The 15,278-nt window shown below is 42.6% G+C and overlaps 1 protein-coding gene across 1 annotated transcript in view; it reads left to right on the top strand.

Moving 5' to 3' along the window:
* Positions 1-4,074: 4,074 nt before the first annotated feature.
* Positions 4,075-15,278, top strand: part of LOC126010906 (histone-lysine N-methyltransferase PRDM9-like) — a 100,649-nt gene continuing 89,445 nt past the window's right edge. The window contains exon 1 of the mRNA XM_049774504.1: positions 4,075-4,607. Coding sequence (XP_049630461.1) covers positions 4,269-4,607 — 339 coding nt within the window. The 5' untranslated portion in view covers positions 4,075-4,268. The remainder of the gene's footprint in view (positions 4,608-15,278) is intronic.

The raw sequence follows: 15,278 nt of genomic DNA, 5'->3' as shown, positions 1-15,278 counted from the left end.
AGGACTGAGGGTGAAGAGTTTTAATATGGTGGGAGATCTGGATGGGATTGAGGGGTGAAGGGATAGTTGGATTTCCGGAGGGGAGAAAGGGGAAGGTATATGGGAGGGGTATGAAGGGAGAGAAAAGAGAAAATACCTTAGAAAGAAAGGGAGAAGAGAAAGGGAAAAAAGTAAAGAGAAGAATAGAAAAGAAAAAAAAGTAGTGAGAAGAGAGGAGAGAATAGCAAGAGAATGCTGGTTTGGTTGAATGTGTTTGATGAATAGAGCCTGTAGTTTAAGTCTGTATGTCGCAGGTACTGCTTCGGTGGTCTGACTGGTCACATGCTTCAATTCCTAAAAGAAGGTATAACCTAGAGATAAAGTGTATGTTAAAGAGTTTTCTCGTGGCCATCTCGTAGTGCAAGCAAAGTATGGTATCTCGTGTGGTATCCCAAGTTGCCATCTTAGTTTGTCTGCCCTTTGTATCCAAGGGCACCTATGGACAGAAAAGCTGAGAGGTTATTTAAAATATAGTAAGATAAAGGCATCAAAACATAGTGTTATGGTATGTTGCCATTGCAGTCAGTGATTTCCCGTGGTGTTCTATACTTGTGTTCCTGTATACGATCTCTAAGGGATTATTGTGGCCTTTGTTGTAGAAGTCTGATTACATACCTGTTCTCTCTATGCTGCTGTTTCTGTTGTTGCTGTTTTCTTTGTGGCATAATGTGTAGTCAAGAGTTTGTGTTGTTCCTTTTTCATGTATTTTGGACACTGCTCCCACGTATATGTTGACTATTACAGTGTTCGGAGTTTCTACCCTGTTAAACCCTGTTATTTGACTGTTAGGTATTAGTTGTGTATAAAATATATGTTCTAGGTGTTTCAGAATAGTGCTACCATTCTGTGTTTCTCTTTTGTCTTCTGACTTACTGATTTATGTCCTTATCTATAAAGTTTGTACGTTTTGGAGGACTTGGGAATCTATTAGGATTTCTCTCTATATCCCCTGCTGCTGTATCTTCCTTAGTTTATCATTGTTCTTTGCATAGGGTGGGTTAGGGTACTGGGTTTTCAGGCTTGTTGTGGTGTTTGTTTGTTTTTTGATTTTTTAATGGTCTGGTTGTTTAGTAGGTGATTGGAAGTAGATCTATTTTAAGGCTTATTTTCTTGGAGTGCACCTGTTAACCCGAGTATGGTAGATGTGATAGAGTCTAGTTGGTTGGGTTTTGGGGCTATATATTTTTAAAGGGAGTAGAGAGATGGGCCTGCTCTGCCTAGCCAGATCTGTTGTAGTCTTCAGTGTCAGTGGGGTTTGTAGGGCAGTGATGTTATGTCCAGTGTGTATATAGTGAATGTACTGCCCAGTGGTGGCGAAGGCACAGTGATGGCATCGGCCGAGTGGTCATTCTTGCTTTTTGTTATTTGTTTGTTTTGTTTGTTTTGGGCCACAGTTGGGTTACTCCTGGCTATGCGCTCAGAAATTGTTCCTGGCTTGGGGGCCCATATGGGACACTGGGGGGATCCTAGGTCAGTTGCGTGCTGCAAGGCAAATGTCTTATTGCTGCACCATTACTGTGCCCCATCCAAGGGGTCATTCTTGTATGTCTCCTGGCAAAGTCGGATTTCTGGTATCTGTTCCCTGATTCCTGCATGCACAGAGCTGTAGGGACTAAGGCGCTGAGATGGTGTGCCCTGTGCCTGTGCTGTGTTTTGTATTCCTAGAGCGTGCCTGTGTTTTTTTGTTTCCTAGGAATGATATTGCTAAAGCATATATGAGTTACATTCCTACTTTTTGGAGGCATATCCGTATTGTTTTCCAGAAAGGCTGGACTAGACGACATTCAACAGTGAATCAGGTTTCCTTTCTCCCTGCATCCATGCCAACACTGGTTGTTCTTATTGGGATTCAGAGGCTATTCAAGATGCAGTGTTTCTGACTGACTCTCAGAGATGCTGGGGGATTATGTAGTTATGGGATTCTAAGCTGTATGCAATTTTTCATTGTGGTCAGGGTTATTAGGCAGACCCAGCAGTGTTTCCAGGGCCTCACAATTCTTGAGGATCAAAACTAGGCCCTGCCACTTGAATTACGATTCTGTCTCAAAATATGACTTTTGGGCTTTTTGGAGACAGAAGTTGGGCTACAGCTACGAATATACAGGGATTACTTTTCTTTTTTTCATATTGGGCCACACCCGGTGATGCTCAGGGGTTACTCCTGGTTATCTGTTTAGAAATAGCTCCTGGCAGGCACAGGGAACCATATGGGACACTGGGATTCGAACCTGGGTCTGCTGTTTGGAAGCCAAACGCTGCTGTGCTATCTCTCCGGCCTGGGATTACTCTGATTTGTGGTCAGAGATCACTGTTGGCAGTGCTTGGGGGACTAATAAAAAAAAAGTGTTATGAATAGAGCTGGTATTATTGGTCACAGGCTAGGCATAAACCGTAAACTGTGTACTATGTCTTTTGCCCCTAAAATACCATTTTAGATGGCAAGACTCACATTTATATTAATTCACATAAAATCTCTAACCATAACCCAATCCTGGCTCTGTTGGTAAAACTCCTAGGTAGGTGCTTCCTAATCACATTAATATCTCTCCCCTCAGAGGAAGTCACTGAGGATGAATTTTTTTTGATGGGCCATACCTGGTAATGTTCAGGGGTCATTCCTGACTATGTGCTCAGAAATCGCTTCTCCTCAGGGGGCCAAATGGGACACCAGATATTGAACCCAGGTCTGTCCTGGATCAGCAGCATAGAAGGCAAACGCACTATTACTGTGGTATAGCTCCGGCCCTCATTGAAGATGATTTCACCCCATGAAATCCAGTGTCACTATAACTCAGGAGAGTGAAATATCTTTTGAAACCACATCACAAAGTATTATGGTTTCAGGGTGCTGTGTACAGAAAAATCTAGTGTCTTAAGTTTTTTTTTTTTTTTTTTTTTTGGTTTTGGGCCACACCGGGTAATGCTCAGGGTTTACTCATGGCTATGCACTCAGAAGTCACTCCTGGCTTGGAGGACCATATGGGATGCCGGGAGATCGAACCACGGTTGTCCTAGGCTAGCGCTGACAAGGCAGAAACCTTACCTCTAGCGCCACCACACCGGCCATGTCTTAAGATCTTATGTCAAAATTACCAGAAACCAGAATAGAGTTTAAAGTAGTAGTGCAGTTGATAGGGTGTTGCCTTCCATGCACTAATCTAGGTTAAATCCTCGGCACCCTATAGGAATTTCCCAGCCAGCCAGCCAGGAGTTCTTGCTGAATGCAAAAACAGGAGTGACCCCTGAGCACTGAGTTTTGGCCAAAGACAAAAAAGAAAAATTTCTGGTTACGAACTTTCTCAATTTTGCACAGAATGCAGATGTTATGAGGAAACTCTTTTTATGGATAGAGGTATAGTACAGCACTCCATTCAGTCCTCAAAGCCTGTTAGAAGTGATCGCAGAGACAGAGCCAAGAGCAAGCTGTGGGCATCTCTGGGTGTGGCCGCAAAATCCAACCACTCTAAAACACCAGACTAGAAGCATGAAGGTTTTTTTTCTTTTCTTACAACAAAATAAGGAAAAGCTAGAACAGACTTTATCAAGAGATAGAGCTATGATTCCGATGGCCTTGCCAACATTCACTCTACCTAAAACCTTCCTTTTTCAGCAGGACCAAAACCGGAAATCCATCCATGTCCCTTCTCTGACCTCCATTCTGAACTTCCTCAATTGTCACATGAAACTTCGCCATCCTTCTGGGATCTTTCTAGGAACATCTGCAAGAAAGCATCCTCGATCAGAGAATTATTGTCCACGTGAGCAGAACCACAGTCAGCCACATTCTGATTCATGTAATTACCAAGTTGACGAATGAAGGAATGACATACATGCAAATCAAAAGCAGAAAACTTCATACCTTTGGCTAAGAAGATAAGGCATCAAAGAATTTCAGCAACAATATCTAGACTAAACATAGTAAAAGAGGGAGCTCTAATAAACATGAGGAAGAAACTCACACAGGCCAGAAAGCAGATCCAAGGGACACAACACACAATTGCAGGAATAAGAATGTCAAGAATTTAAAGAGGCAAGTATGTAAGGCCTGTGCAAGGCTTGAGTGATGGATCAAATCTCATCACCCACCAGAGGACTCAAACAAAGGAGAAGACCCATGTTTGGCAGGGAGTGTGGCTGAGGTTTCAGTCAGAAGTGAAAACTCGTCCGCCACCAGAGGGGACACTCTAGGGGGAATTCCTATTTCCAGGGAGTGTGAGCAAGTGTTCAGTATGCTTTCAAATCTCATCAAACACCAGAGTAAACACAAAGGGGAGAAACCCTATGTTCCCAATGAGTGTGGAGAAAGCTTCAGTGAGGGGTCAGCTCTTATCTCGCACAAGAGGACACGCACAGGGGAAAAGCCCTATGTTTGCAGTGAGTGTGGGCAAGACTTCAGTGAGCTGTCAGGTCTCATCAGACATCAGAGGAGACACACAGGGGAGAAGCCCTATATTTGCAGTGAATGTGGGCAAGGCTTTACAGTGAGTTCAGCTCTGAAGGCACACCAGAGGACACACTCAGGGGAGAAGCCCTATATTTGCAGGGAGTGTGGGCGAGGCTTCAGTCAGGTATCAAATCTTATCATGCACCAGAGGACACACACAGGGGAGAAGCCTTACGTTTGCAGGGAGTGTGGGCGAGGCTTTGCTCAGGCATCTACTCTCATCACACACCTGAGGACACACACAGGGGAAAAGCCATATGTTTGCAGTGAATGTGGGCGAGGGTTCAGTCGGAAGTCATATCTCACCACTCATATGAGGACACACACAGGGGAGAAGCCCTTTGTTTGCAGGGTATGTGGGCGAGGCTTCATTGACAGCTCATCTCTCAAAGTACACCAGAGGAGATACATAGGGGAGAACCCCTATGTTTGCACTGAGTGTGGACGAAGTTTCATTAAAGGGTCGCAACTCATTTCACACAAGAGGACACACACAGGGGAAAAGCCCTATGTTTGCATTGATTGTGGGCGAGGCTTCAGTCAGAGGTCATATCTCATCAACCACCAGAGGACACACACAGGGGAGAAGCCCTATGTTTGCAGTGATTGTGGGCGAGGCTTTAGTGAGCAGTCAAATCTCATTGTACACCAGAGGAGACACACAGGGGAGAAACCCTATATTTGCAGTCAATGTGGGCGAGGCTTCATTCGGACATCAGATCTCATCAGCCACCAGAGGACACACACAGGGGAAAAGCCCTATGTTTGCAGTGATTGTGGACGAGGTTTCAGTCAGAGGTCACATCTCATCAACCACCAGAGGACACACACAGGGGAGAAGCCCTATGTTTGCAGTGATTGTGGGCGAGGCTTTAGTGAGCAGTCAAATCTCATTGTACACCAGAGGAGACACAGAAGGGAGAAACCCTATATTTGCAGTCAATGTGGGCGAGGCTTTAGTCGGACATCAGATCTCATCAGCCACCAGACGACACACACAGGAGAGAAGCCCTATGTTTGCAGTGAGTGTGGACAAAGCTTCAGTCAGGGGTCACATCTCAGCTCACATAAGAGGACACACGGGAAAAGCCCTAGTTTTGCCGGGAATGTGGGCAAGGCTTTACAGTGAGTTCAGCTCTGAAGACACATCAGAGGACACACTCCAGTGAGAAGCCCCATATTTGAGGGGTGTATGGGTCTGGCTTTAGTCATCTGTTAGGTCTCATCAGACACCAGAGAACACACAAGTGAGAAGCCCCATGTTTAAAGTAGTGGTGACTAATGAACAGTAATCAACAGCTGCCACAGCAATGCAATCACCCCACACTCCATAATATAGCTGAGGATTTGGCCAGTTATGGAAATGTACTGTCATCCTACTTGCATATTTTACCCAGTGCTCTAAGAAACTTTGTCTTCATGTCTTTCTGGTCATTAGTAATTACATTCCCTTTGAAAGTAGCGGGGTATAGAATAAATGGAAAAATGCTATCACAACTCTAAACAGAATCAGTCCCTGAGAAAGTGAGAGCAGTCAGGTTAATTTGTTAATCAGTTGAATACTAGGGCCAGGACAAGAAATTACACATTTAAGCTCGAGTTGTTGACAAAATTCCAGAATTTCTATGAAGTAAGGTATATTTGATTGTGTTTTGCTTTGGGGTGACTCCTGGCAGTACTGAGGGTGACTGCTTTTTGCTCAGACGTGTGTGTGTGTGTATGCGCGCGTGCGCACGTGTGTGTGTATGAAGATGGGTGTTGGCTTATAAACCATGTGCAAAGCAATTGATCTACCCAGTGAACCATCACTCCAGCACCAAAACTTTGATAAGAAACATTTTTTATATGTTCACTTCTCTTGGATGCTTTTAGGAGTAGAAGGTGTGTCATGTGCTTAAGGGCAGCTTCATTTAGGGATCAGCACACTTCTTATTTTGTAACTTCAGCTGAGCTATCTTGGATGGAGGAGAAATAGAGCAATCTTCTAAGAACAGAAAATGAGTGTGAGGGGAATTAGAAGCTTTCAGATGAATTTCACATCCTTTTCCCACTAAAAAGTGACCCTAGTGGGTAGAGCCATTGCTCTGAAGAGTTGCAGCAGCCTTTCCTTTCCTCCCCATAAGGAATAAAAGACATAAATAAAGTGACCAGTCTTCAGGGTGTCTCCATATTCCCTGCAACAACAGCCTCTTGAAATAGGAGTGTGTGACTCCAAATCTAAGTCATTAAAAGGATTTTGGCTTCAATCTTCTGCTACAGGATATTATCCATGAGCTTACCACTCATGTTAGTAGGTTGCTCTTTATCCTGCTGCAGGAGGAAGCTCAGAACTGGGACAATCCTGCATCCACTGATCTCAAGTTTCTGTCTCTTAAAAGACAGCAGAGACACCTTCACCAAGAACTCCTATCTCTAGGCTAAATGTATGCATCCACTGCCACTGCTATTCCTAATGCCTCCACAAAAAGCTTATTTTCAGAGGGGCAGGACTGCATACCGGCTACATAGGAAGCAGGAGCTGAGGCAAGAGGTATGTAACCAGCTGACTCCATTCCATTCTTCCAGTCAGTCTCTTGGACTCGACAACTGCTGATGAAAGGGCATTGCCAGCTTTCTAGGAACCATAATTCGTTAAGTGAGGGTGACCAAGACTGTAGAAAAACAGACCTGTTCACAATCTTGGTGAAGTGAACCTCAAGTGGGAACAGACCGACAAGACAATGTTTCTGAACTTTGGTATATTTTTCTTCAAACTCACACTTCAGCATGTTTGAGGAAGGGCTATCTGACCTGTGTCTGCACAAACTTCTAAAGTTGACTTCAAGGAGAGATACTAACCAAAGATACTGTCTCTAAACATAGCATGAGGTCATGGAGAGAGCTCAAGTGATAGAACACATTACTTGCACATGTGCTGCGTATTGATCCATCCTTGTCACTTCATGTCTTCCAACTTGACCAAAAGTGGTCCCTGGTCTCTTGAGCATTGTTCTTTGTTGTTCCTAAAATCTTAAAACACATTTAGGGGCCTGGAGTTATAGCAGAGAGACTTTGTTTTATTCCTATTATCACAGATTCAGAAAGTGCAGTACTCATGGAACCATATGGGGTGCCAGGGATCTAAACTGTCAGTAGTGTGCCTGTCAAGTTTCCTACCACACTGTATTCTCACTATGGCTGCATTCCTTTTTTTTTTTTTTTTTAATTTTTGGGCCACACCCAGCGGTGCTCAGGGGTTACTCCTGGCTGTCTGCTCAGAAATAGCTCCTGGCAGGCACAGGGGACCATATGGGACACCGGGATTCGAACCAACCACCTTTGGTCCTGGATTGGCTGCTTGCAAGGCAAACACCGTTGTGCTATCTCTCCCAGCCCTTAAAAATGTCTTTTTTTTGGGGGGGGGGCACACACATTTGTTGCTCAGCGGTTATTCATGGCTAAGAGCTCAGAAATTGCCCCTGGCTTGGTGGGACCATATGGGACACTGGGGTATCGAATCGCGGTCATTACTTGGCTAGCGCTTGCAAGGCAGACACCTTACCTCTAGCGCCACCTTGCCGGTTACTCCTAGCTCTATGCTCAGAAATCGCTCCTGGCAGGCTCGGGACCATATGGAATGCCGGGATTCGAACCACTGTCCTGGAAGCAAGGCAAACGCCCTACCTCCGAGCTAACTCTCCTGCCCCCATTTCTCTTGTTTTTATATTTTGAATTGTGGGGCGTGTTTGGGGCCAAATCAGCACTGCTTAGGGGTTACTCCTGGTTGTGTGTTCTGGATTACTCTTGCAGTGTTAAAGGGACATGATGGGGTGCCAGAAACCAAGAGCTTGCTGCATGTAAGGCAGGTGCTTACTGTATTATTACCACTTCTGAATGTTTTTAAAATGTTTTGAGTCTTGCTGTTTTTAAGACCCAGCGATTAAATTACAGTGTAATTATTTTTATGAGCACCAGCAGTGGGCATTATAGCTCTATGAAGCATCACCACTATATAACAGATACGCAAGTGTCTTGATCAGCACATGACCTCTGGCAAGCATGTACAAGTACTGCAGTGATTGTAAGTATGCCAATCATAATTTGCGTGAATTTCACTGAGGTCACTAGCCACCATATGCACTGTAATGAGTGAAGCTAAGAGAATGCACACCTTGTGTTAAGTATATAAGCACATCATCTTGATATGTGACCACCTCACACAGTGAACACCACAGATCGAAATATGTGAACATCTTAGCCATGTATGCAATTACCATCATCAAAACTACATTAACACAAGGAACAAAAGGCAAAAAATTAGCTTCAAAACCCTAGCCTGCAGGGATCAGGGAGATAGATCTATCTCAGTGCTTTCTTGTCATGAGTGTTAATTGTAAGGTTCAATTCTTAGCATTACATGGTCCTCAAGGACTGGAATGAAATCTAGTGCTACCAAGTATGGCCCCAAAACAAAAAACTAACTTAGCCTTGGTGCAGAAAATTTGTCATTGATGAGGCACCTGCTTTGTATCTTTGTGACCACACATCATCTCTGACATCAAAAAATATTACATGTGATTAGCATGGTTTATTTTTACAAAAAACAAACTCTGGGTAAAGATAGTATATAAGACTTGTTTTTCATATGGCTGACGCTACTTCAATATTGGGCTGCATATGATTCAGCAAGACCGGCCCAAGGTTTCTTCAGCATCACCATGGACCCCAAAATAATACTCAGACTCATGTTTTACTAAGGAAAGCACATTTTTTTCTTTTTCCTTTTCAGGCCATGCATAGTGGTTCTCTGGAATTATACCTGGCTCTGCAATCTGAGATCAGTGTTGGAAGTGTTTAGGAGACCACTTGGGATGCTGGAGACTCAAATGGGTTGACCCATGTGAGATTATTTACCCTTCTTAATACTATGTGATGGCCTGGAAAGCATTTAACTTAATTAATTTTTTGTCAAAGCAGCATTGCTCAGGAATTCTTTCAGTGGTCAGCAGACCATATAGGATGCTGGAGATTAAACTGAGGCTGACCTGGGTTCACTTTTCTTAATACTATATGTATGGAAATAGAAATGTCCTGAAGAGCATTTAATTTAATTCATTTTTTGTCAAAAGAAGCATTGCTTAGGAATTCTTGCAGTGGTTAGACACCAACCATATTGTATGCCAGATATCAAACTCAAGTTGGCTGCATCCTAGGCAAGGGCCCAACACACTGTGCTCTGGATCCAGGCCCTAAATGCCCTTTTCCTATAACTGGGGTGTTGGAGAGTGAGGTCACATCCACTGCTGCTCAGAAGTTATGGGTCTGTGCTACCATACAACTCCTGGCAATGCTCGGAAACCATATTTGGTGCCCAGGATTCACTTTGGAGTCAGCACCTTACGTCCTGTACTATCTCTCTAGTCCCTCCTGTTGTAACTCTTTAGTTTTGGAGAGGTCTTTTATTCCATTAACCTGTGAAAAAGTCTGTAGCATTTTCCCCTGGTTTTCGGTCACACCAGATGATGCTCAGGGGTTACTCCTGGCTCTGAACTCAGAAATCACTCCTGGCAGGCTCAGGGGACCATATGGGATACTGGGATGTGTATGTAGACAAATGCCTTACCTCCGTGCTATCTCTCCAGCCCAAGTCTGTAGCATTTTTAGCATTTTGAAGATACATATTTTTCTGGCCACACCCAGTGTTTCTCAGTGGTTACATCTAGCTTTGTGCTCAGAAATCACTCCTTGCTTTGGAGACCATATGGGATGCCAGGGGATTGAACTGTGGTCTGTCCTAGGCTAGCACAGTCAAAGCAGATACCTTACCTATATCACCACCACTCCAGCCCCTGAAGAATATATCTTAAGATTAATCATATTCTGTTTTATTTTGTTCTGGTTAAAAACAATTTCTTGCGCTGGAAAGATAGCATAGTGATAGGGCAATTGTCCTGTACATGGCTGACCAGTGTTCTATACCAAGCATCTCAAGGTCTCTCAAGACCATCGGGAGTAATTCCTACTTAAAGACCCAGGGGAACACCCTGACCACCACTAGGTGTGGCCCCAAAAGATTTTCTTGGTGCTCAAGAGTCATTCTGTTTTTGGAAATGTCTTCTACTGCAGCAGATGGCAGCATGCAGTATCAGAGACTAAACCCAGGATCCTCATATTGGGATCCTTCTCAGGCAGCCCCTGCTTTGAGAACTTTGTAGAACTTGCAGGGTTCTCAGTGTGATCACAGAACTGTCCTGGTGTAAAAGTCCCTTCAGGGAGCGGGCTGCAACTGCTCTGCTATGGCCATGATGGAGGACCACAGCCTCTTCTTTTTTGGTCTCATGTTTTTATGAACCATAGAAGGAAGCAGGATTGCTAAGGATGGCATAAAGTAAGATTGCTTAGGGTGGCATATGCCCATAAGTTTCGATTTTATGTACAAATGTTAGGTGTGCCTTGTTATGCGATAAATTGTAGAGCTTGTTCTAATAAATTTGCTGTATTTTTCCATGCAATTTTTCCTACCCTGTTGTCTAGGTACCATTCTCTCTCTCAGGTTTTACCTGGGGTTTCCCTGGGTAGGCATTCTGGCTCCTGAACAGTGACAGGAGCACAAGAGATCTACTAATGAGCCTCCACCCTTCATAGACTCATTGTGAATATTAATTGGAAATTTTGTTCTGGGTATTATGTATATCTCATAGGGAGTAAGTATGGGATAGTCTATAAGCCATCAACAGTTGTTGGCTCAAACTTTGCAGTTTATGTTGATAAATAAATGAAAAAGACTGAAAGAAATACAGATTAATGCTGTGTGTGTTTTTGTGTGTGTTCATTTTTTCGGCTTTATCTGGCAAGATCAGGGATTATTCCTGCACTGTCCCCGCAAATTATCCTGGCAGTCTTGGAGGACCATATGGGATGCTAGGAACCAAACCAGGATCCATCCCAGTTTGGCTTCATGCAGGGCAAATGCCGAACTGATGTGCTGTCGCTTCAACTCAGATCAGTGCATTTTTGGATCATGTAAGGGAAGTTATCCCTAATTTCCTAAGCAAGGTATTTTGAATGATAATTCTTGGAACAAAGTAGGACAAGAGTTATAACAGCATTGTAATATTTTTGGTCCTGAAAGAACTCCTGTGGGCACATTTACCCTTGGAACCTTATTATAGATAATGTGACTTATACACCTGAATTGCTGAATATAGATTATTGAATTAATCCATCAGGTTCCAACCCTCGAACTCTGGCAAATCATGAATCTGTAATCAAACAGCAGTTTGGAAAATAGTATACACACATACACACACACACACACACACACTTATGTATAGAGAAAGGCTTTGAAATATTCCCAGTTTACCGTCGATTGTGGCCATCATTTCAAGGCACTTTCTAAGACCTGGAAAATGAAAATGAAATAGCTCTTTATTCTTTCCAAACAAGCCTTTAATCTCAGGGGAGAACATCACACCTGGAAAGTTGGAAGGTTCCCACACCAATCCAAGGCTTTACATTCAAAGAGAATTCCATCCAATAAGTAACAATGTGTAATAGATTGATGTAGAACAAGACAAATTCCATAATCTCATATCTTCTATTTTAGAAAAAGTGCAAAAATAAGAGGTAGCAAAAATTAATATAATTCCAAGGGAAAAAGAACATCTAAGTGGAAGTGGAACAATTGCCCTATCTCTATGCTATGTCTCCAGCACAAGAAGTTGTTTTTAACCTGATTAAAAATCAGAACAAAATAAAACAATATGATTAATTTTAAGATAAACATTAAAACATGATAGCACAATTTTTTGAATAGATGCAGGAAAATCTGAAATCTAGAAAGCAAAAAATCTTTTGGCCTAAAACCACAGGATGTCCCAATCTATAAGCTCCTGTCATAGATGAACTACAGGCTTCAAACAGATTAATTTGTCTAACTACAAGTTCTCTCTTCACTGTACCTAAAAGGGTTCCCCACTGGATTCCCCTACCAATACAGTTTTTGCCATCAGGTCACAAGTCTTCAAGATGTTAATGAAACACTTCACAAGTTATGCCGTTTTTGTTTAAACCTCACAGTTTTGCAGTGAATCAGCTCATAGTAGACACCTTCAAATTTTCCAGGTCAGTCAACATTTCTTGCTTCTTTATTTCGAAGGGAATGTTCAGCAGAGGCAGAGGTAGTAATGTAAAGGTCGAGTCCATAGAGCAGGAAAACAGCTCTACACTTCTCATCATTTGTATTAGTGTCTTGGTTGAGGAAGGCACTCCATAACTTTCGAGAAGCTGAGAATGATCAAATCTAAGACAAATCACTATAGCAATTGCTCAGAGTAAAGGACCTCCTAAAACCAAAGAATACTAAATTCTTATCCCTAATGGATAATATCTCCCTTGAAGTCTCATATTTTCTAAGATTAGTGTGTCCATGCAAAAAGAATTGTGCCACAGAACACCAGTGGGACCTTAGGGGTAAAATAATAACACCAAAGGATTCTGGTGAACAGGTTATACAAGTAACATACAAATTTAATGGGACTATCTATAATAAATTCTAAACAATTCTTACTATTCTAAATAAAAGAATAAAATTACTTAGTAAAATATACAATAGCAGATAAGGATGTTAACAAGTACAGTTAAACAAAATACAAAAAGATACATATCCATTTAAATAGAAAGAAAATGTATATAGAAAGAAAAGAAAACATACATGACTCTTGTAAGTATTTAAATAGTGACAAAGAAAATAAATTCTGAGTCATATTTTCAGTCAGTAACATAGTCATGAGGAGCCTGAGAAACTGGTTGGAAATAGTGACAATTCTGGAGACTTTTGTTTTCTCTCCGCATGTGCGTCCAGGGCCTTGGAGATTTTTTAAATTGATTTTTATTGTGACCAAAGTGAATTACGAATCTTTCACAGTAATATACAAGGTACATAGTGACAATGGATCTGGGCTATTTCCACCACCATTGTTGTCCACCCTCCACCCCTGTTCCTAGTATGCATCCCATATAACCCTCATTTGCCCCCCTTAGTACTGGTGTAACTACTCCCCTCTGTGTATAGCATATTTAGGATTGGGTATCTATTCTGTTGTCAGTAACATAGTCAACATGGAGCCTGAGAAACTGGTTGGCAGAAGTCACAGTTCCAGGGATGTTTTAAAGCTAAGGATCTCTCTCCTAATAATCTTGATTTTTTTTTTATTTTTTGGTATTTGGGCCACACCCGGCAGTGATCAGGGGTTACTCCTGGCTGTCTGCTCAGAACTAGCTCCTGGCAGGCAAGGGGGACCATATTGGACACCGCGATTCGAACCAACCACCTTTGGTCCTGGATTGGCTGCTTGCAAGGCAAACGCCGCTGTGCTATCTCTCCGGGCTCAGTCTTGAAAGTTTTAAGGTGGAGAGAAGTGATTAAAAAAATTTCTGGGAAGCAATCAGCAATATCGATGTGACAGTGGAGAATAATTCACAACCCTAATGAGTCAAGCAACTCCAACAGCATCTGCAGCCAGAGTGATGATATCTTGCAGGATGAGTCACTGAAGCGGACCATGAACATTTTAGAGGCCAGTGATGCTATTCTTTCCGCCATCTTCTATCAGTGGGTGGTTCGCAGTGGTGATGTGATCTTCCCATGATGGAAACAGGAGTCAAGCTGTGTAGAAATACATATTAATTATCGGATTCTGGATGGGGCAGGATGAGGGTGAGATGGATGGATGGTAAAAGGCCTTTTTCTGTTGGCCTGGGCCATGCACCTGCAACCCGTACCAGCTGGAGGGTCAATCCACAGATAGGTCTCAGGAGACATGAAACTTCATTAATAATAGGCCCTGAGACTACAGAAAATGACTTGGATTGGACAAACTAGTTTGCCTGGAGCCTAGAGTTGGTCTTATGCCAGGAAACTTTAGGGGTAGGGTCTCTTTGTATTTAGGCCAAGGCTTTTCCTATCCATGTCCCTCATATTTTGGTGGGCCTATGCAAACAATAATTGCCACTCTAACACCGTTTTTTATTGTGCTCCTTTGACTCTAATCCTTAAGAACAACAACCCACTTAAACTTTTGAGGTTAACTTAAACTAATATGCATGTGCATGGAAATGTTAAAAAGTACTTTGCCTTCAACGTTTAAGAAGTTACATAAGTTTTATGGCTTTAGATTGCTTTGTGTGCTGCTAAGAATATTATGTATTACAATCTGGGGACTTGTGGGACAAAGTAATTGTACATGGGTTCTGTTTTCTTTTTCTTTTTCTTTTTTTTTTTTTTTTTTGGTTTTTGGGCCACACCTGATATTGCTCAGGAATTACTCCTGGCTATCCGCTCAGAAGTCGCTCCTGGCTTGGGGGACCATATGGGAAACTGGGGGATCGAACGGCAGTCCATCCAAGGCTAGTGCAGGCAAGGCAGGCACCTTACCTCTAGCGCCACCGCCCGGCCCCTGTTTTATTTTTCTTAATGTTATTTGCTGAAAGTTCAAAGTTCAGATATCAGCAAGGGGATTTCAGAGAAATCTGTTTATGGCTGATTGTCCTTCCACTGTAACTTTACCTCATCCTCTTTCTTTGCATCTTTGTTCTCATAATTAAAAAATAAAAAATTAAAAAGATAGGCCCTGGGGCCAGAGAGATAGGTAAGGCATTTGCCTTGTATGCAGAAGGATGGTCGTTTGAATCCTGGCATCCTATATGATCCCCCGAGCCTGCCAGGAGCAATTTCTGAGCATAGAGCCATGAGTAACCCCTGAGAACTGCTGCTGTGACCCTGAAACCAATAAATAATAATAATAATAATAATAAT

Source organism: Suncus etruscus, chromosome 6, assembly GCF_024139225.1.
Source record: "Suncus etruscus isolate mSunEtr1 chromosome 6, mSunEtr1.pri.cur, whole genome shotgun sequence".
In the NCBI taxonomy this organism is placed as follows: Eukaryota; Metazoa; Chordata; class Mammalia; order Eulipotyphla; family Soricidae; genus Suncus; species Suncus etruscus.
Note: the sequence above shows the minus strand (reverse complement) of the source record. Positions and strands in the feature narration are given on the sequence as shown.